Raw genomic sequence first — 20,351 nt, 5'->3', positions numbered from 1 at the left:
GACTTGATTTCCTGCCTTCTCTTATGTTTTCTGGGGTTTTGGAAGTCTGTTTACATTCAATTTGGCTGCCTTTCTAGGGTTTGAGGGGACTGTGACAATACAAATAAAACATAATTGAGAAAAATCATTAGTGTAGTTTCCCCTTAACTCATGTTTAATGTACTGTTCTATTAGATTTTTAAAGTTTATCTTTCATGCGTAAAAGTAGCAGTCCATCCATCCTTAAGTGTTCCTTACAACTAAATCTGACTTAAAAGAAGCCTGTCTTGCTTCTCTCTCTGTAGTCTTCCTGAAATTTTACCTGTTTGTTGTGTCTGCTTTCTTTAATTGGTTAGGTTGAGGTTCCCATGCTGCTCTCCGCTGTTCTTCATCCCCCTTAACAGTTTTGCCCTACTGTTTTTCCTTCTTCCCTGCCTAACCCAGCTGAATCCACCTTACTGAATTTCTTTGTAATATTTACTTTATAATATTGCCTAAGCTAACTTTAGAATACATATGTGTTTACATGTCAACAACTATGGGGGCCTTAATATCTTCTTTATAAGGAATATTTTTAAAACAAATCTTTGAATATTATCAAAAGTAATTAATATTTTTTACTATTCAAATACTAATTTTCAAAATTAGTATTTGGTGGCTTATCCTTGAATACATATAACCTGGGCTGGGTGGCTAATCCTTAGAATACATATAACCTAAGGTTCTGTCTTTAAAGAAAAATATTTAAATTCATTTATTTATTCATTTTCTTTGAACATTTAGTCATTTTCTTTGAACATTTATTGGATACCAGACCCCATGTTATGAAAACTCATGACTCCTACTCTCAGGCATTCACACTTAAATGGGAAGATACATAGATCTTCTTATAATTCAGTGTGATAAGTGCAGTAATTGATAGTACTTTGGAAGAATTAGTGAGAACATTTTATTATTTGTTTAATCACATTTTTTGTAATTGTCTTGGGAAAGGGCACCATTCCCAAAATTAACTCCCTTTCTCAAAATTCTCCCCATGCTCTGCTCCTCACTCCCCACTGCTGACAAAATGATATTTTGTACCATTTGTGTTTTTGGATGCTTAAAAGTATTTTATGTGGCTATGGCTGGCTTGAGTTTGGAATAACTTAGAGCAAAACATTTAGAAAGATAGAATTTGTGAATGAGTTTGTATAATGACAGATGAGAAAATTCTTGTTAAACATATTTCCTATGCAGAAGAAAAAATACTAAAATGATTACTTCAGTGAAAAACACTTTTAAACGTTGTATTTATAAGGAAATTAAGATTTAAACATTATTATACAAATGTTCAATTAAGCATGTCTATTCTTCCCTTCCTTCTAGGTCTGGAAGGCTGGGAGAAAAGGCTTATCATATCTGACAGAGCTCATATTGGTAAGGGGGGGTACACTGTATTTATATATAACTGTCTTTTCATCAGAAACATGAAAGCGTTTAATAGATGATTTGATCTTTAATTTTATTGAAAACTAAGTAGGATGAATTGTAACAATTGAGTTCAAGTACATGAAATATTAATAATTTTTTTCTTCTGTTTCTGATAAGGACTAGGTTAAGATTACCTACTTCTGAAGAATTAGCTAACCAAATGAATAAGCAGTATTTCAAGAGGCTTTGCTACTTCTATTTGAAAATAAGCCATATTAAAATACAAAGAGCATTTATTTGCATATATTATTAGCCTATTTATATCTTTATATTTATCGCTCATTTATTGTCAACAAGTATATTGGGACTTTGCTTTTTATTCATTGTGATAATGTTCCTTTTAATTGGAGTATTTAAACTATTTACTTTTAGTATACTTAGTGGTATGGTTGAATTTATATTTACTCTTTGTTTTCTATTTGTTCTTTGTGTTTTTTCTTCTCTCCTGATTTCTCTGGGATTTTATTTTTTTAATATTATCTCCACTATTAGCTTATGAGAAAGAGAAGAGGGAGATGATCAACATAACCCCCAGATTTCTAGAGTCCAAAACTTGCAGAGAATATCTTAGTAAATGAGCTTTATAGAATTCCAAAATTACTGTCTTAAGGACTCATTTGTAAAAATATGATAGATTGCAATAAATAGGAATGAATGAACAGGTATATTTTCATAATAATATACCAGTTAGGCTTGTATTTGTCATAAGCTAGGCTGAAGGGATTTGTAACTTAAGTAATTTAAAACAAAATACATTTTGCTTTCCTACATTACTTTTGAGTCAATAACAGCTGATTTTGTTTTTTCTCCCTCAGTATTTGATTTTCATCAAGCAGCTGATGGTATCCAGGAACAACAGAGACAAGAACAAGCAGGAAAAAAGTATGTTCTGTTTTTTGTGGGTTTTTGTGGGTGGGTGTGTATGTGCAGTTTTAAGCATATCTGGTCTTTTTTTGTTTCAATTCTGGGCCAGAAGTTTAAGAAAAATAGCTATTAGACTATCCTGTTTAGATTTCAGAGAAAATCATTAAGATCATGAAAATAAAATAGCATAAACAGAAAACACTCATAGTAACTTAATTCTTTGTGGTCAGCTGACATTAAGAACTGGATCTTTCTCTTCTAACTCAGAGCTTGTTTTGATCTATTTTTAAGTTTGGGTACCACAAAAAAGGGCATTGGCCCAGTTTATTCTTCCAAAGCTGCTCGGAGTGGACTCAGGATGTGCGATCTTGTTTCTGACTTTGGTGGCTTCTCTGAGAGGTAACTATCTTGTATTTTGAAATGGAAAGAACAAATGGATTTTTAGAATTTTTAAAACTCAATATGCAAATTGATAAAAATCTGTATTCTACTTGATTTGTGGTGGTTGGCTTTTTTGTTTCTTTTGAAATACTATTTTTTATTACATTTGAATTGATCCTTAATTTGAGATTAACTTCATGAAAATAACATGATGTTGATATCATATGAGTACCCCCAGAAAGACAAAGCCAAAATTATATTTAAGGATTGGAATTTAGAATGCTTTACTGAGAAATAGACATGTTTCCGGGAGTATGTGGCAGTGCTGTGGTGGAGTCTGCATATCCTAGGGTCTTGATCCTCAGATTTTCAAGTTCAAAGACACTGCTGTGTCCTTTCACCTAGAAATAATTAGGTTATCAAGTACTTGTGAACTAACATGTATCAAGCTCAGCTTGAAAAATAGGAATGCCCCCTTGACATTTAATCACTGTAGAAAAATCTCCGTGGGAAACCTAATAATCATCAGTAAAGTATATGGTGACTCAGTAATGAGTTAGTTGGTTGCATCTAATAACAGCATTGAAGATCACTCGCTGTATCCATTTTCAGTCAGCAGTTTGTCTGTCTGCATTGTTAGGGCACCTCCAGTGAGAATATTGGAGACAAGTTGCTAATGTCTGCCGCTGACTCTCCTAAAAGCATCATTTTAGACCATTCCCTTTTATCTTTCACAGAGTATAATATAATTAAGGTTTCCCGCGTTTTCCCAGGCTGATTGGGGCTCTTACGCTCGCAGATTTAAAAAAAAAAAAATATAATTAATTCAGTTTAAGTCTTGTGGTTACAGATTTGAGTCATTCCCTGCTCCTCCTGCCCCTCACACACATCACCTTAATTATATTGTTGATATTCCTATCAGTAAAAAATATTTTGAATGTATCATTTATTCATATGACTGACCTTAATTAGATTCTGTTTCTCAGAGTATAACTTCACTTTGGGGATTGTTATTAAGACCACTTAACTCCAGAAATCATTTGAATAGAATGAAATTATTCAGAATATTTTAAAACAGAGCTAAGGTCTTGATTTATCTGTTTTTTCTCAGATTCAAAGTTCTGGCTAACCAGTACAAATCTATATACCCTACTTTGGAAATAGACATTGAAGGTGAATTACAAAAACTCAAGGTAATGCTTTCTGACATTTATAATGTCCTTTTTAAAACTTGTTTGCCAAAATAGCATCTAGATCTTTCATTCATTCAGTCTTTGTATTAGGAACTGAAAATACGAGATTGAAGAACATGTGGTTAGTAAGTGCCGCACAGATATGTGTAAAGTATTATAGGTAAGAACTGGTAAAGTGAATTTGTATTTTTAAGTCTAAAAGCATATAGGCCTAAAAGGACGTGGCATGTTTGAGTAATTTTACATGATGTGCCTTTAACAAAACATCCACTGGGGACCAGGGAGCAAGAATAAAGTACTTGAAAAGGAGCTTGACAGGCTACAGTGAATGAGATCACAAAAAGTTAGACAAGTAGGAACCAAATCATAAGTCTTGTGTTGATGTTATATGCAGTAATAGGAAGGTTAGCTACTCAATAATTTTGAGCAGAAAAAAAGGACTAACTTTGTATTATATAAAAATCACTCATAAGCATTTGGAGGGTAGATCAACTAAGGGACAAGTGAGAGATGATAACTTTTAAAGCTAACCAGCACAGGTAGGACTGATACCCCAAAGGGTCAATTAAAGGGACAGCTCTAAAGCACTGTACTCTTTAGAGACATAGAAGGTGATTGACCAAAGATTAGGACCACAGTTGGTGCCTAAGTTAGTCAGTAATCAAGTTGCCTATCCTCTCTACCCTTCCTTTCCTCCAAAATCTTTGGAGTTTCAAGCTGCTTCCGTTGTGTCTGACCATTACTCTTTGTTTCCTGTGAATAAGTATGACATCAGTTCCAGAACTGAGTAGGAATTTACATACCTTATATATCATTTTAGAGTTGTAGCAGACCTTAGGTCACCTACTCACTGAATTTCTTTTGAAAAAGTGACCTTCAAGGGACATTGTGAATGTTAGGTATTTGGATTTCAGTATATTGATTGTTGCTCAGAGTAGACTGCCACTTTGTTTTCGTTCTGTCATGCAACAAATATTTTAAATTTATTAGTAGCAACTTGAAAATATTTACATGCTAATATACGGGTGTATCTTTTCAATTCTATTTTATATTCCATATGAATGTAAAGTATATGAATAATAATGACCAGAATTAAGTAAGAAGATTCTTAATAGGTGTTGAACAGTATTCCCCCCTTATCCTTGATTTTGCTTTTTGTGGTTTCAGTTTCCTGTGGTCAAGTGCGAAACAACTCTTAAGTTTTAAATTTGAGACCTTCTGAGTAGTGTGATGAAACCTCTTGCTGTCCTGCTCCATCCTGCCCAAGACATCAATCATCCCTTTGTCCAGTGCATCCTGTCCGTTAGTCGCTGACTAGCCATTTCACTTGCCAGATTGACTGTCCTGGTATCACAGTGCTTATATTCAAGTGACCCTTTTAACTTACTAATGGCCCCAAGGTACAAGAGCAGTAATGCTGGCAATTTGGATATACCAAAGAGAAACCATACAGTGAAAATTCTTGACTTAATAAGGAAAGAAAAAAATATGCTGTGGTTGCTAAGGTCTACAGTAAGAATAAGTCTTCTATCCAAGGAAAAAGAAATTTATGCTAGTTCTGCTGTTGGAAAAGTATAACTGTGTTACATAATTTTTACTATAGTATATTGTCATAAGTGTTCTATTTAATTATCGGTTATTGTTGATCTCTTGCTGTGCCTCATTTATAACAAATATTATCAAAGGTGTCTATGGATAGTAGAAAACACAGTGTATGTAGAGTTTGGTATTGTCTGTGGTTTCAGGCATCCCCTGGGGGTCTTGGAACATATTCCCCTAGGATATGTGGGGGGACTGCTGTATGTTGAACCAGGACTTTAAGGAACATGATGAATGGTACAGTCACTTCAGACATTAAAAATAAAGGACTAAAACAGAAAGAAGCATGAGACTGGCGACTAGAGCCAGAGGGGGATTATATGTCCATCAATAGGTATAACATACTTAGTGAGTTCATGAGTGGATCTTGGAATTTCCTTACTGGTCTGGCTAAACACTTAAACATGGTTGAAACTAAATTTTATTGCAGTTATACTATAGGCCTTGGGAGAACTCTTGTTTATATTTTTAATTGAATCTCTAGAATTAAGCAGTATTATTAATACTTTAAACATGTTTTGAGAAAGTTTTATCATGTTTATGTGAGTTAGTATTTGATATTACTAGTAATACTGCTAAGGTATTTTACTGTAATGGAATACAGTGGGAAAAGAATATTAGTAATCAATTATTGATGCTTGCTTGGCAGTGACACTGGTGGTCCTCACAACATTTTGAGAAAGACTTTGATGCACTTATGGTTATATGGACTCTTAAGTGCTGCTTTTTTAATACCTACAAAATATAAAAGCACAATATTCAGTTCTTTTTGTTTTCCTAAAAGCTGTTATATGAAGTATGAGTACTGGGCTGTTCAGAAGATTGTTATCATTATTTGCAGTGAGGTTGAAGTAGAACCTTTGAATTTCATTGTATCTCTACTTTTCTTAAAATAGTGTCTCTTTTCTGGTTCTGGGGAATCAGCATGAGAGACCAAAGCCAATCCAAATGTTGCAATAGGGTGAGCATTGTCACCAATCCCCTTCTCCTTTACAGTTGTCAGTTTTCATTGTCAAAAGTTGGGTGATTTTTACTCAGATAGTTTACATTGTAAATTTATTAGTATACATCGAGCTTGGTTTTTATCTTTGTATATAGGGTTATATGGAAAGGATTAAGCCAATGGTGAGAGATGGAGTTTATTTCCTGTATGAAGCTCTCCATGGACCACCAAAGAAAATCTTGGTAGAAGGTGCAAATGCAGCACTACTAGATATTGATTTTGGTAAGTGAAATACAATTTACGGGGAGCATATCTGAGTCCTAAATTGCTTAAGATATGCATAATTAATGTTAGCATTAAAGTATTTTAGAATAAGGCTTTTTGCTTGTATATTCAGGAATGATGAAAGTTTGTCATCTTATCCTAACCCTTTTTTTAAAAAGGGAATATTTTGTGTTTTGCAGTTATTAGAAAAATGAAATCACTCTTTGGGTCAATGGGATTTTTGTTGTTGTTTGGTTTATAGCAATTCCAGACTATTTCCTTGGAACTGAAAGATGATTAGGTGAATTCTGTGAAAGAACCTATAATTCAACCTTTTAAAAACTGTCAAGAGCTAATAATATACATTGTTACTAAGCATGCACATCCTAAGATCTATGGAAGTCTGTTTAATTAACTCCCTGGATGTGAGATTCTGAATTTAAAAATTTGATACTTATCATCTTCAAACTACTGCCTTTGTTGACCTTCAAGCTAAACATGATCTCTCAGTATAAGACTGTTCTCAGCTGTTACTAACATTTCATTGACTTTTGATTCCAAGTAAGCCAATTAAAGTGTACTTGTGTACAGTAGATACATATTCTTGATACCATAATATGCCTATCCAATCTGGAAGAAAGCAGTGTCTAATTAGCGTAGGAGAGAGTTCAAGTATGAATAGGATCTTGGGGTCAGGGTTGGGGGGGATAGGAAGTACACCTTTGTTTACTCTTGTCATTTCTGGGGTTTATTCCCTGAAGAGAGATCAAAAGGCCATAAACTGTGGAATACCACAGAATTCTTGGTGTACTCTTGTCACTCCAGGCTGCTGGGGTATCCGTATCAAGGGAGTAAAATAAAATTTACTCCTGTTTTAAATTAACAGGAAAGTATAAAATATAAATCTACATAGTAGGATAACAGCAGAGTTTTGGCATTAAATTAGGTGAGTACCTACTGGACAGAACCGAGTAATTGCATGTACTCAAGGGGCGTCTGTAGTACAGCACTGCAGCTATAGCTTAACCACCTATGTTTTTATCTCTGCAGACAGAAAGAATCAGGAATAAAACATCGAGGCTTTGAAAGGGTGGTTCCATAAGTCTGTCAGATACCTAGAATATACTCAAATGCAGAATTTGAAAAAATAATGTCTATCATTTGTGTATATTTTACTGTTTGTTTCTGTTTTTAGGAACTTATCCTTTTGTGACCTCTTCGAACTGTACAGTTGGAGGTGTGTGTACTGGCTTGGGTATGCCCCCTCAAAACGTTGGAGAAGTGTATGGAGTTGTGAAAGCTTATACAACTAGAGTTGGTATTGGTGCCTTTCCTACAGAACAAGACAATGTAAGCCTGTTTCTCAGTAAATCTGATTCAAAAGTTTGAAAATGAAAAATCATGCTTTTTTCTTAAAGAATTATTGTCTTTTATGCATTTCACTTAATTTGCAAGATTAATCAGCACAACTCTAAAAGAAAATTACATATACCTTTATTGTTAGTGGCAACAGATTGGCAACAAAAGGGGGAAATTAGTGGGCACTTAAAGGTAACTGTAATTGCAGGCAAGTGAAGGTGGGTTATGAAGGGGATTAAGATAGTAGAGGAGGGAGAATTTAAAAATAACAGGTATCTTTCACCAAGAGCTTATTAGGAGTCAAGGTTGAGGAAAGTGATCTCCAGACGTTGTCTAATCATAGCCCACTGTTTACTTGGTGGTGACCTCAGGCCAGCCCCTGTGTAATGGCTGTAAACTTAAAAGCTCTTTGTATCCTCACAGCAACTCTGGGAGCTGGGTGCTGTTACCATCCCCATTCTACATATGGGGAAACTGAGGCCTGGAGAACTGAAGTAACTACCCCAGGCCACACAGATAAACAAGGCTGAAATTCAAACCTGACAAAGCAGTATTTAAGTTGTAATTCCGTCAGAATATGTGTGATAATGAAATGATGGCTTTAATCAGAAAGGTGTAAATTAAGGAATAGATAGATGATAGATGGAAAAATTAGGTTGTAGGGAGTGGCTGTAGCTTAGAACTTTGAGCATTGTTTTCAGCCTTAATTTTCTTCGAAGGACATTGTGGTAGCAACTACTAGATGGGAATTTGCCTTATGGTTTTCAGGAAAACCATCAAACTATAGTTCTTAGAACAAATTGGCCAAACTTACCTATTTTAGTAAATATTTATTAGCAGCTTAGTTTTTAATATGCAATATTTATATATGTTAATCTAAATTTTTAGAAGTTATCTGTATAATGTAAAAAAATGTTGGTCTTAAAATAGTGTTTAAAAAATAAAGTCAAAAGTGGATGTATTTCAAATAATGCCTCCTTCACATAAAATCTATCTCTGTGAAATTATACCTTCCAACTTATTTTTTCTGAAAGATGTTTATCTCTAAGAAACTTTATGCCTTGTTATATCATCTGTAACATGTTATATCATCTACTAGATTTAGACTATTGGTATTCTAATCCTAAAGTTTTATTTTCTGTTCTTTAGGAAATTGGAGAATTATTACAAACAAGGGGTAGAGAGTTCGGTGTAACGACAGGAAGGAAAAGAAGATGTGGCTGGTTGGACCTTGTTTTGCTCAAATATGCTCATATGATTAATGGATTTACTGCGTGAGTATTCTTAGAAACCCTTACTTCATAAATGACAGTTCTTGACTACAGGTTAAATTTTGTGGAGTGCGAACTTGAGGTAGTGCACTAATACAAAAATTTCACTCTTTAGACTCCAAATGAAATTGCAGTTCAGAAGTGGACCAGAATACAGGGGAGGGGTGCGTAAGGAGAGAGACCCTAGTTTTTCTCCCTAGATATCCAAGGTTGGGAGAGAAAATCTTGATACTCTTACATGCATATAAGTTTAGAGGGAGGTAAGCCAGGCAGGTAGAAAGGTGAGTAGGTAGATAGATGGAGCAACATGGAGCATGCATATCAGAAGGGAGGCAATGGAACTGATTGAGTGGGTAGGCTTGATTGACATCTGACTTCTGGATTCAAATACCAGATCCATACATTATGCTATGTGACTTTGGGTAAGTCAATCTTTCTGTGCCTTTTTCATCATCTTTAAAATCTAAATAATAGTACTACCTACATCCAAGGGGTATTTTGAAATCTAGATGAGAGTATATAGCATGCTCCCTGGCACACTAAAAATGCTCAGCAAAAGTTGCTATTAATATTGCATACACATAATAAATGTAAAAATGTATTCATGTTTATATTATTTAGGCTTAACTTTTAGCAAATATTAGAATAAAGGATAAAAAAATAATCTGTGGACAAGAATCTCAGACCTAGTGTTTCATCTAATTTCTATAGATTTTCCTAGAAAACTGTTTTCCAGTCAGTTTATTGGGAGGTTTTGATGTGTTATGAAGAGATCCTCACTCTCCTTTGACAGTTTCTGACCAGAGGGTAGTGTTAAAGGAGAGTGAAGAAATGAGGATTGATTGCATCCGTGTATGTATCGTGCATGTACCTTGTCATTCACGTGGAATAGTCAGTCTTGGCTGTGTCAGCCACAGAATGCGTCCTTTACTCCAGGCAGCCCTCTCTGGATATGTATTAGCTGATCCTGAGAAACTAAGCCAGAGGATGTGGACTATCAATCAGTGAAAATCTGTTACAGTTATTAGAAAAGTGACTCACTAGTAGATCAGTTAAGTCATTGTTTTTAATAGAGGAAAATATATCCATAAATTGCCCTGTAGTGTTTTATGTGGTATGCTTTAAAATATAATTCTAACCAGTTTTCAGAATTGCTTTGGAACTTTTAGCTTTGTATGAATTTGCTTTACTCCTTCATCAAGTTGTTGACATCTCCCTTTCTTCCAAAATTAGGTTGGCACTTACCAAATTGGATATTTTGGACATGTTTACGGAAATCAAAGTTGGAGTTGCATACAAATTAGATGGTGAAATTATACCTCATTTTCCAGGTACTCTTTTATTAGGTGTATGTATCAGAGCAATTCATAAAACTCTTTTGTATAATTTATGACGTACAGCCACAGACTTGAAATGCGCTCTGTGAACAGTGCAAGTATACGCACTAACGTTTGTTTCATAGTTGCTGTGGATTTGGGTGCTATGTCGTGACAAGCTTGTGTTCACACTTGAATAGAAAAGAAGAGACATGGTAGCACTGGGCCCAGTTATGCTGCTCCTGAATCTTATCTTCCCTATTTTGAAAGTAACCTTTCTGTAGGCATTCCTTGAGAAAATGTGAGATAGGAGAAAAGAGCCCTGCTTGTCAGGGTAAGCAGGCTTTTAATGCATTAACCCACTGTGTCCTTCAAGCTACAGGAATGATTTTTTCTGACTTATGTGTCTAAAGTAGATGGATGTAAGGAGATTTCCTACTAGAGCCAGTGGGTTTCTTCAGGCATATCTTTAGTTATATGAGTTCTTCAGTTACTCAGCAAGTTCCAAAAATGTTTCCATTTTCCAGAAATAGAAACTGTTAAATTGTTTAGTCGTCCTGGAAGACTAAGAATATGTCAAATGAAGGAATAGAGTAGCTTAATGGAACTTGGTAGGCTGGTAGGTTGGAATTGAGAACTGTGAGTTCTTAGAAGCATGTTTAAAGTCATTATTTGTTAGCTGACATCTGGCCATCTCCTGTTTGGCTTCTTCTGACTATTCTTTTCCTTGATTGTGGATCACTGTGTCTGTGTCTCATGACTTTTGGTTGAATATTGGACATTGTGCATAATATGTTGTAGAGACTTGGATTCCGTTATCTTACTCTGAAGAGTATTGGTTCTTGTTTTAGGGGACAGTTGAATTACTGGCTTGTCATCCTGAACCTTGTATAGCTTGGTTTTTTATACTTTGTTCATATAGTATATGGAGATTGTAAGGTGTTTCCCAAGTCTTTCTAACCTAGTGTGAGACAGTCTCCAAATTATCTCTGTGGGTCTTGGCAGAACTTAGTTTTAGGCTTTATTGAGGGGTGGATGTGGGAGGGGGTGGGGCGCTGGCAGGGTGAGGGAGAGTCTATAGGAGATTTCAAGTTAAAGTTTGGTTTTTACTTTCAGTGAACAACCTTTCTGTTGTCTCAGCTGGATGCCAGGAGAGTTAAGGTATAAAGAGATCTTTCCAATCTGGCAGTGCTGGAGCTCCAGTGTACCCTGTCCCTTCCCTTTCACCAGCACTGCTTGGCCTCTAGAATCTTTGTCTCACTCAGCTGTGTGACAGCTGCTATCCGGTGAGCCACCTCTGGGACCATGAATGTATGGTTGAGCTTTAGCCATGGTACCTTCACACCCATTTCTGGGGGAGGAATACCCTCTCTGTATAGCTCTCTCCTCTCTGATGCTTGCCCTTGATGGTTCTAGCTGCTTCAGCTTTCCTGAAGTCTGGTATCTGTGTTCTCAGGTCAGTAGGACCACCATTCCCTACTGACTCCAGTGTCCTGACTTTCCTTGATCAAGAAATTGTCCCTGGCAGAGAGTTAAGTAGTTTCAGGAATTGCTTGAGTTTTCTTCCTCTCAGAGACCACAGTTTGTGCTACCTGTTGACCACTGCCTGGAAAGAGTTGTCATGTATTTGGTTCAGTTTTACAGTTATTTATGCTAGAAAAGTTCATTTAGAACCATGTACTCCATCATGGCTAAAAGGAGAAGCCCCACTGAGTCTCTTGATTTCTTCTTCTATGGTCTGTCACAAGCAGTGCGACATAGTGTGGTTCATCACTTTCTCTAGATGTCCATGAACATTCCTAACATGATACTTTCTCATTGTATCATGGATCATAGGAGAGAACTCTCGTATCCATATATTCTCTTACTAAACTTTTTATTCCACCACTTGTAGAATCCTTTCATCCTGTACCTTTAGGATCCAGTTTTGTACATACTCCTTTCGCTCCTACTAGTAAATATTGGCTCAGTTACATAGATCCTTCAGAATATATTTCCCCTCCTCCTTTAGCAGGCCCTGTGACTCCTTGGCCAACTTATGTTTGCATGTCAGGAGAGGAGGCCCTGAGAGGCTTCTACATCATCCTCAAGCCAGGGGAAGCCTCAGCCATTCTGCAGGCCATCAGTGAATCTATAGAAGGATTCAGCCAGATGTCTCAAAAGTCTCAGGGTCCCACTTTTTTCTCAAACAGGATCTGGCCTTGTCGTAGCAGATTCGCTGGATTTGAGAGTTCAGCTTTCTCTGGAGCTCTGCCATCTGTATGATTGAGTCCTAAGCCTGATCCTCAGCTCTTCCTGCTGTCCGCTGTAGGAGATGAGGTTCTCTCTAGGTGTTTCCATTAACCTTTGTCTTTGTCCAGTCCATGAATGGCATCCATCCAGAGCTGTTCAATTCCACGTTTCCCTTGTGCTCATTTCTCACAATGAAATGAGAACGTCAGCTATTGCCAGTGCTTTACTTCCCACCACGGCATCCCAGTTCACCTTCTGTGGATAGTTGCACGACTAGAACATGCCCAAGGCTGCACTCTCTCTACCACTCGCAGTCGTCCTTGTTGCCAGCCCGCTGGCCAGTGACCAGGCTTCCAGACCCCATTCTAGAGCCACTCCTGGCGCCAATTGTCTTACTCTTGGTTCCCTGGGAAACAGTCTACGTTACAGAGATGTATGTGTAGGTAGTTTGTTGGCAAGCGCTCTGAGCAACAATGTCTGTAAGGGAGGGGGAGAGAAGTAGCAGGATTAAGCAGAAGTTGAACTGCTAAGAAGTTCCATGAAAAACCCTCAGTTGGTCACATGGGGAACTCTGGGACTAGAATAGTCCTCCAGAGTAGTCCCAAGTTAAGGTAAGTAGGCAGGTCCTTCATATCCCCGTTTTGATTAGTCGTTGGTATGGGCTGCTCCAGGGGATTCTGAAGAGAATTCTTAACTGTGCATTCTCAGCAGGCAGTACTCCCATAGCTGGGGAATTAGCGTGTGAATCCTGAAGAGGGAAGTCTGGACAGTGTACCATAGCATCCACCATACAACCTCCAGTCAAAGACACTGTTCTTGTTTTAGTTTTCGGCTTCTATTAGGGAATACGGAGAAACTGGTTAGGTGAGATAATGAAGAAATTTTCCGGCTAAGTCTTTGTATACAGTCACAAAAACAATAGAGGATTTCCCAGGTGAGAGCACGTATGCAAACCTTCTTTCTGTGACACTGCTGCCGTTATACGGATCCATAGCCCCCAGTCCGTAGTATGGAAATCTAAAAAGCTCTGAAGACGCAAAGTTGTAAGTTTGGCACCAAAACTGATTTGACAGCAAAACCTGACTTAAAGTACCCACTTAAAGTAAATAATCCTATTACTGCAAAAATATGTTTGATTATGAAATACTAGATAGTGTACTTTTCTACCTCCCTAAATTCTGAAAAATTATAAATTTCAAAACATTATTTGGCTCCAGTGTAAGAGATTGTGAACCTGTGATGTATTAAAAACTCATTTGACAATAGGCAGTGTACACCATGGGCAAATATATTTATTCTTTAACTTTCAGCAAACCAAGAAGTCTTAAATAAAGTTGAAGTTCAGTATAAGACTCTCCCAGGATGGAACACAGACATATCAAATGCAAGGACTTTTAAGGAACTACCTATTAATGCACAAAACTATGTTCGATTTATTGAAGATGAACTTCAAATTCCAGGTAAATATACTTTATGAACAACTATTTTTTCTATTTTGATTTCAACTACCTTTGAAATAGGATAAAAAACAGATTATTTCTCAGTAGAGTGCTTATGATTTGCACAGATGCCCAGGAAAAGATAAAATATCTTTCTGTAATCTTTCACATGCCTCAAGATAATATATTACCTCTCACCCTTTTTGACCCTGTTTTTAATTCTCTGTTAGTCTTTTTTTTTTCTTTTTGCCCTATGACATTCATTCTTATTTCTTTCTCCCTCTTAATAATAAATCATTATGTCTTTACCACCATCAAAACTGGTTTGTGATTTCTTTTCCACTTGAGGTTGTTACCCTTGAGAGTTGGTAAAGTTTCTTGACTAGAGTTTAGGAAATAGTAGATGCAGAAGATAGGAAATCCAACTTGAAAAAAATGAAAGAATAAAGAATAAAAGTTCTTTATTTAAAAAAATAAGTAAGCTGGCCAAGGAGTTAGACATAACCAAATTATGGCTATGAACTAGTTATGTGAAATCTGTCTTTTAAAACATTGCTTTTTTCCCCTTTGGTACTGGTTCAGAGACAAAAGGTAGAGTGGAAAATAGCCTCTGTATAAAATCTGTTATGCACTTAACCTGATTTTATATTGTTGATTATATTTGTGGTTCATTTCCAAACATGAATCTTGTTTTCCATATTGTTTTGTTTTGTTTTGTTTTGTTTTCCATATTGCTAGCTGTGTCTCCCAGCTTGATATTAAATCTTGTAAGCATGTTTGCTCACTGTACTTTGTCAGTGTCTTCTGAAATAAAAAGCAGTGAGTTTAACAATGACATCTGTAAAATGCCATAAAGGTTTGCCCATGTAGTGCCGATGAGGAGAGATTCCCCTAGACTGGTATAATAGCCAGATTCTCAGGCTGTGCAAATAAACAGTATTCTCTTCCAGATACTTCTACTTTTTGTGGGATATGGACATTGCAGTGTCACTTCAGTGTCCTCTTACTGTCATCCATTTATTAAAGATGCTTATTTTTTCTAGTTAATTAGGAATTTGATTAAAGGTTCTTTAGGTCTCTGCTGGTTTGGGCCAGTATTTTACTAATCACTAGGAACTGAACAGTTGTAAATATTGTACAATTAAAACAGGAGAATTTTAAGGCATACTACCCTGTCCTGGATGTTGACCGCACATTCTGTTTAGAAATTGGCATAATCTGCTAATAGAGGAAAAAGATAGCAAAAGACATGGGGGGAAAGTTAAATGAGAAACACTGAGAAAAGCGGGGGATCTGTTAATCCCAAAGATTGAACATTATACGTGGATTAATACTATTCTTATACTCTTTTTCTCCCTCCCAGTTAAATGGATTGGTGTAGGTAAATCCAGAGAATCTATGATTCAGCTCTTTTAAGGATTACCAGTGATGCAGGAAACACTCCTGGAGAGGCGGGGAAAGGACTTTCTTAAATATTTCGTTTATGATCTGCAAATTCCAAGAATAAAGACATTGAAGTGAGTTTGAAGCCCTACAGTTGTTTCCAGTCTTTGAGATGGATGACTGGTGTGGAGATACACTTTGGCGTTTTCCAGTGTCAGCTTCCTTAGCTGGCATAATTGCCGAATCATTTGTTGCTCCTGCTGCTCATGGTGCCACGTTTTCTTTGAATATTTAGTAATAATAAAATCAATGTTGTTTGAAATCGAAAATAGAATTACTTTCAGTGTAGTTTTTCTTCATTATTGTTATTGTGTTCATAGGTTTTACCTCTGTTGAATGGTCAGAACAATTAATGCAGTTTTGCACAAATATTTTCACATTCTGATCATTCATTTCTGTCGCTGGAACCTTTGTTGTTCTAAAGAAAATGAGAAGAGAGGAGTCCTGTAAATTTTTGTAATGCTTTAAATTGTTTAAATTGTGAACTGTTTATTTTCTGCTGAGACCATTGCAAATTTGAGCTTTGGTGGTGGGAGGGGATTATATTCATGAGTCCTCTAATTTGTACAGAACACGAAACTTATTTCTCTTGTGTAAATTATTTAACATTGAACATTTAGCTAACTGTTCAAAGAAAAGAAAAAAGTGTTCCCTAAAATAACAATTGTAATGTTAAAAAACTTAGTCATTAAAAGATCTGTTGTGATATTTGGTGGATATTTTTCTTTTATTTCAGACATTAATTCTGAAATGTATAGCTTTCTTACCATTATTTCTAAAGTCAAATGGGTTGATATTTGAACATCGTGCCTGCCAATATGCCTACAGAGTCATCTATAAGTGTCCAAACGAAACCAACTTGTTGGTCATAATTTTGATCATGCCTTTATTTCTTCTTTCTTGAAAAAAAAAAAGGTGTTATTTTGACTATTTGGCTTAACGTACTGCGTTGTAGATTATCCTTCAATGAACTATTTTAAATGTTTAAATTAGGTGCCACTTAAATTTATTTTATTATGCCATCAATAGCTGATTAAAAAGAACCAACTATTTCTAGTATGTTTTGTGTATTGTGTTTTTGTTCTAATAAGAGAATTAATAGTAATACTACTAGTGCATATAAGACAGAGTTCTACCTTTACAGTCTGGGGGGTAAAGTGAGGAAAACTCAACAACAGAATCTTTGAAAGGATCTAAGTGTCTTTTATCTTTACTAAGTGTATTTAGATAGTTTTTAGAGTCCATTATCTTGGCTATAAGCTTCGCATTATTAAAACGTGTCTTTAGTAATGGTCCAGAAGCAAATAAAGTGAGCTGTTTGCGGACTTCCCTGGGGGTCCAGCGATTCTGCGTTTCTGCGGCAGTGGGTGCGGGTTCAGTCCCTGGGCAGGGAACTAAGATGCCACAGGCTGTGCAGTGCAGCCAAAAAGTTTAAAAAAAAAATGAGCTGTTACTAATTAAGTTGGTTGAGAGAATATGTTCTTCAGATACAGTTAAGTCTTAAAAATCATAGGCAACTGTATTAAAATAGTCTTTGTTGATCAAGTAAATATGCTAGGTATTAGGTATGTGATAAGTAAGTACACAGTCTTCCTAAAGTTTATTGTAGTGGGGAGAGCATGCTAAACAGACATATGCTAGGATGGAAAAGTCCCGGAGTGCTATGCAGGAGAACCTAATCTAAATTTGGAAAAGGTCAGAGAAGGCCTTTAGTGGAAATAGCATTTAAACGGACCAAAGAGTTAAGTGGCTGGAGTACAAAGTAGTCAATATGCAAAGACCCAGAGGCTCGAAATAATTTGGAAAGTTTGAGCAACTGAACAAAATAGCAAGGGACTGGTGAGGCTGCTGAGGCTGGCAAGAAAAACCAGAGGAAGGTAAAGCCAAACAACCAAACCATGTTTTACATGAGGACTGTAGGCTAATATGTATATACTTCAGGAGGCATAATGACTGCATGGAACAACCGCTGAAACAAAACTCTGAATTGTAAAACTTAGTAGAAGGGAAATAAATGACAGAACAAGATATTTTAGTGTGGAGAGGACCTGCCTAGTATATATGTTTATGTATATTAATACAGTTAAATGGGGATGCCTTCCCTTCACAAATGAGTATATGAATGTAATGCCATTCCAGCCAGAATCACCATGGTGTTCCTTGTAACTGGACAAAAATTATTGAAGCTTAGGTGAAAAAAATGAATATGTAAGAGTGTAAGATATTTTTGAAAAAGGAATGTGTTGAGAGAGGAGGTTTTTACTTACCAGATATTAAAGCAGTATAAAGCTACTAAAATCAAAGTATGTGGTACTGTCATGGGAAAGAACAGATATGTAAGGGAAGTGGACTAGACATTCCAGAAATAGATGCACATGTGTGGGAACGTAATGTAAGCACTCCATTTCACTGGGAAAAGAATACGTTAAAAATAATGATAGCAAAACAACCTCAACATAGAATAGAAATTTATAATAGAATAAAAGTTAAGTTATAAAGTTTTAAGTAATAAAAGTAATATCAGAAAATATATACTCTTTAGAGCCTTCTAAAGAAAAACAGGAAACTTGGAAACCCTAAAGAAAAAAATTTGACCAAATTAAAATTTTAAAAACACTATAAACAAAATTTTTAAAAAACAACTGAGAAAAGTAAAAGTTTAGAAAAAGTCAACATATATCCCTAAAACAAAAAACTGCAACAAATAGACCACTGACAACCAGTAGAATGATAAGCAAAGCTTTCATTTGGGAGGCTTCTTGTCTAAGTTCTGTGAAATATTTCTTTGAAAAATACCTCTAATGTTTATCGCTTTGTGTCTTATTAGTTAGATGATGGACCTGATTTATTACTTCACAACTTAAGACTAAGGCAATGGAAATGTATGTATATTAATACATGTGTGTGTATATATACATATATATGTGTGTATATATAACTGTTCTTGGGGGTAGTTTATTAACTTGGGGGTAGTGATAGACTTCACTTTGGGGTGATGAGTAGGGGACCAACTACTATGCTTGGGGAGTCTCTAGGGAACAGAATGTTTAAGATTCTTTTCTTTGGGAGCATTTCTTTAGAGAACCTCTATCATTTTGCCTAGGGAGCTGATCCCTAGTTGTCAGGCTTCTTGTCAGTATAGGGATATTAATGCTTCTTTGTGGAGACTTTCAGTTAATCCTCTCACTGTAGCTCTCTGCCATACCGGGTTCTGCATCCAGAGCACCTTCAGGGTCTGTGATGCCAGGAATCTTCCTTCTTGGCTACATCTTTAGGTTCTTCTCTCTTTTTTTCCTAACAGTGATACAGTTATTGAACAGATGCAGTTATCTCTTTAGCTGGTCCCACATGTAACCACTGGACTAAATGTGAGATGGTTTGGCGACATTAGCAACAAGACTGGTAGTGGGGCCTTAAGAACAGGTGACAAACTCTTTTAAGGCTGATCTTGATTCCCTGCCCTAGGCTGGCCAACTGATTGGAAGAGAATTTGCAACATGTAAATATTTTTAGGATTGTGGCCATCAGGATACACACTGAAAAGTAATTCTGTTAACCATTATTTTAGCCTAAAGGAGCCACTTAAGAATGCCAAATGTTTTGTTCAAAATGCCATGGTTACTTTAGTTTAAAAGGCTTTCTTTCAAAGCCACCTCCCTTCACAACAGTAGTGCTCTGGCAGTGAATTGAGTGGTCTAGGATTCGATGAAACTGTGGCTAATTTCCGGTCCCAATCTGGAAAATAAAACAAATTAATGATTTATTTTAAGACTACTTAGTTTTAACACACTGTCTTTTCAGCAACAATTGTGTGCAATAACAGTGATTTATAAGATTTAAAACAAAGGAATATATTTAAAAGATGTGGGGGCAAAAGGGTTTAATCAAAAGGTTGTTTTTGTGGTTCAATCTCTGATTGAGGCATGTTATTAGATTATTCCTAAATGTAAATAAAACGAAATAAATTGCTTAAATTTGTATTCTTACATTCTAATTCTAGATACCCGCTTTGCCCTTTAAGCCCTAATAGGTCTCTTTGTGTCATGTTTGTATCAAAATGTAGTTGTTACCATCCCTAAATTCAGACCCATTGGAGTGCCCTCATGTTTTAATATTCCTTGTCTACAATCACCAGCAGTTCTGCTTATCTAAAGGTATGGGTTCAAGGAGTTGGGTTGGACACTGCAATCGTTGCATCTACACCCAATGGACCCAAGACTAGAACGTTTCAGTGATAGTGTAACAAAACTTTATCAGGCACCATGCTGTTCCCTGTGTTAGGTGTTGTACTTAGGGTTAACCCTAAAATTCACAGATCCTCAGAGGCCCACTGATAGTTTCACCGCCTCAAAGAGATCAATGAATTTTCCTGAGTTTACAGAGCTTGTGAGAGAGGAGGAGCCCACATTTGACCCAAGATTGTCAGGCCCCAAAGTCCCTAATCTTTTCATTGTTCTCTCCACCTTCCATAGCACTTCAACAGCATTTAAAGAAATAAACATTTCTTAATATTAAGAATGAATAACATTTCATTTACTCAGGAAATATAGCTGGAAATGCCATCTCTGGAAGATTTTAAAAATCAGATTTAACTA

General features: G+C 36.1%; 2 protein-coding genes across 3 annotated transcripts in view; one reads left to right on the top strand and one right to left on the bottom strand.

The window, feature by feature from the left end:
* ADSS2 (adenylosuccinate synthase 2) overlaps window positions 1-16,815 on the top strand; it is a 32,532-nt gene extending 15,717 nt beyond the window's left edge. Inside the window, exons 4-13 of the mRNA XM_005910639.2 lie at window positions 1,348-1,398; window positions 2,268-2,334; window positions 2,608-2,715; window positions 3,809-3,890; window positions 6,588-6,714; window positions 7,892-8,046; window positions 9,205-9,329; window positions 10,560-10,657; window positions 14,185-14,334; window positions 15,677-16,815. Of these exons, the coding sequence (XP_005910701.1) occupies window positions 1,348-1,398; window positions 2,268-2,334; window positions 2,608-2,715; window positions 3,809-3,890; window positions 6,588-6,714; window positions 7,892-8,046; window positions 9,205-9,329; window positions 10,560-10,657; window positions 14,185-14,334; window positions 15,677-15,729 (1,016 nt within the window). The 3' untranslated portion in view covers window positions 15,730-16,815. The remainder of the gene's footprint in view (window positions 1-1,347; window positions 1,399-2,267; window positions 2,335-2,607; window positions 2,716-3,808; window positions 3,891-6,587; window positions 6,715-7,891; window positions 8,047-9,204; window positions 9,330-10,559; window positions 10,658-14,184; window positions 14,335-15,676) is intronic.
* SPMIP3 (sperm microtubule inner protein 3) overlaps window positions 16,661-20,351 on the bottom strand; it is a 29,569-nt gene continuing 25,878 nt past the window's right edge. For both annotated transcript variants that reach the window (XM_005910640.2, XM_014483265.2), the window contains exon 4: window positions 16,661-19,491. In XM_005910640.2, coding sequence (XP_005910702.1) covers window positions 19,400-19,491 — 92 coding nt within the window. In that variant the 3' untranslated portion in view covers window positions 16,661-19,399. The remainder of the gene's footprint in view (window positions 19,492-20,351) is intronic.

Source organism: Bos mutus, chromosome 16 (genome assembly GCF_027580195.1).
Source record: "Bos mutus isolate GX-2022 chromosome 16, NWIPB_WYAK_1.1, whole genome shotgun sequence".
Taxonomy (NCBI): domain Eukaryota; kingdom Metazoa; phylum Chordata; class Mammalia; order Artiodactyla; family Bovidae; genus Bos; species Bos mutus.
This window is presented reverse-complemented; position numbering and strand designations above follow the sequence as displayed.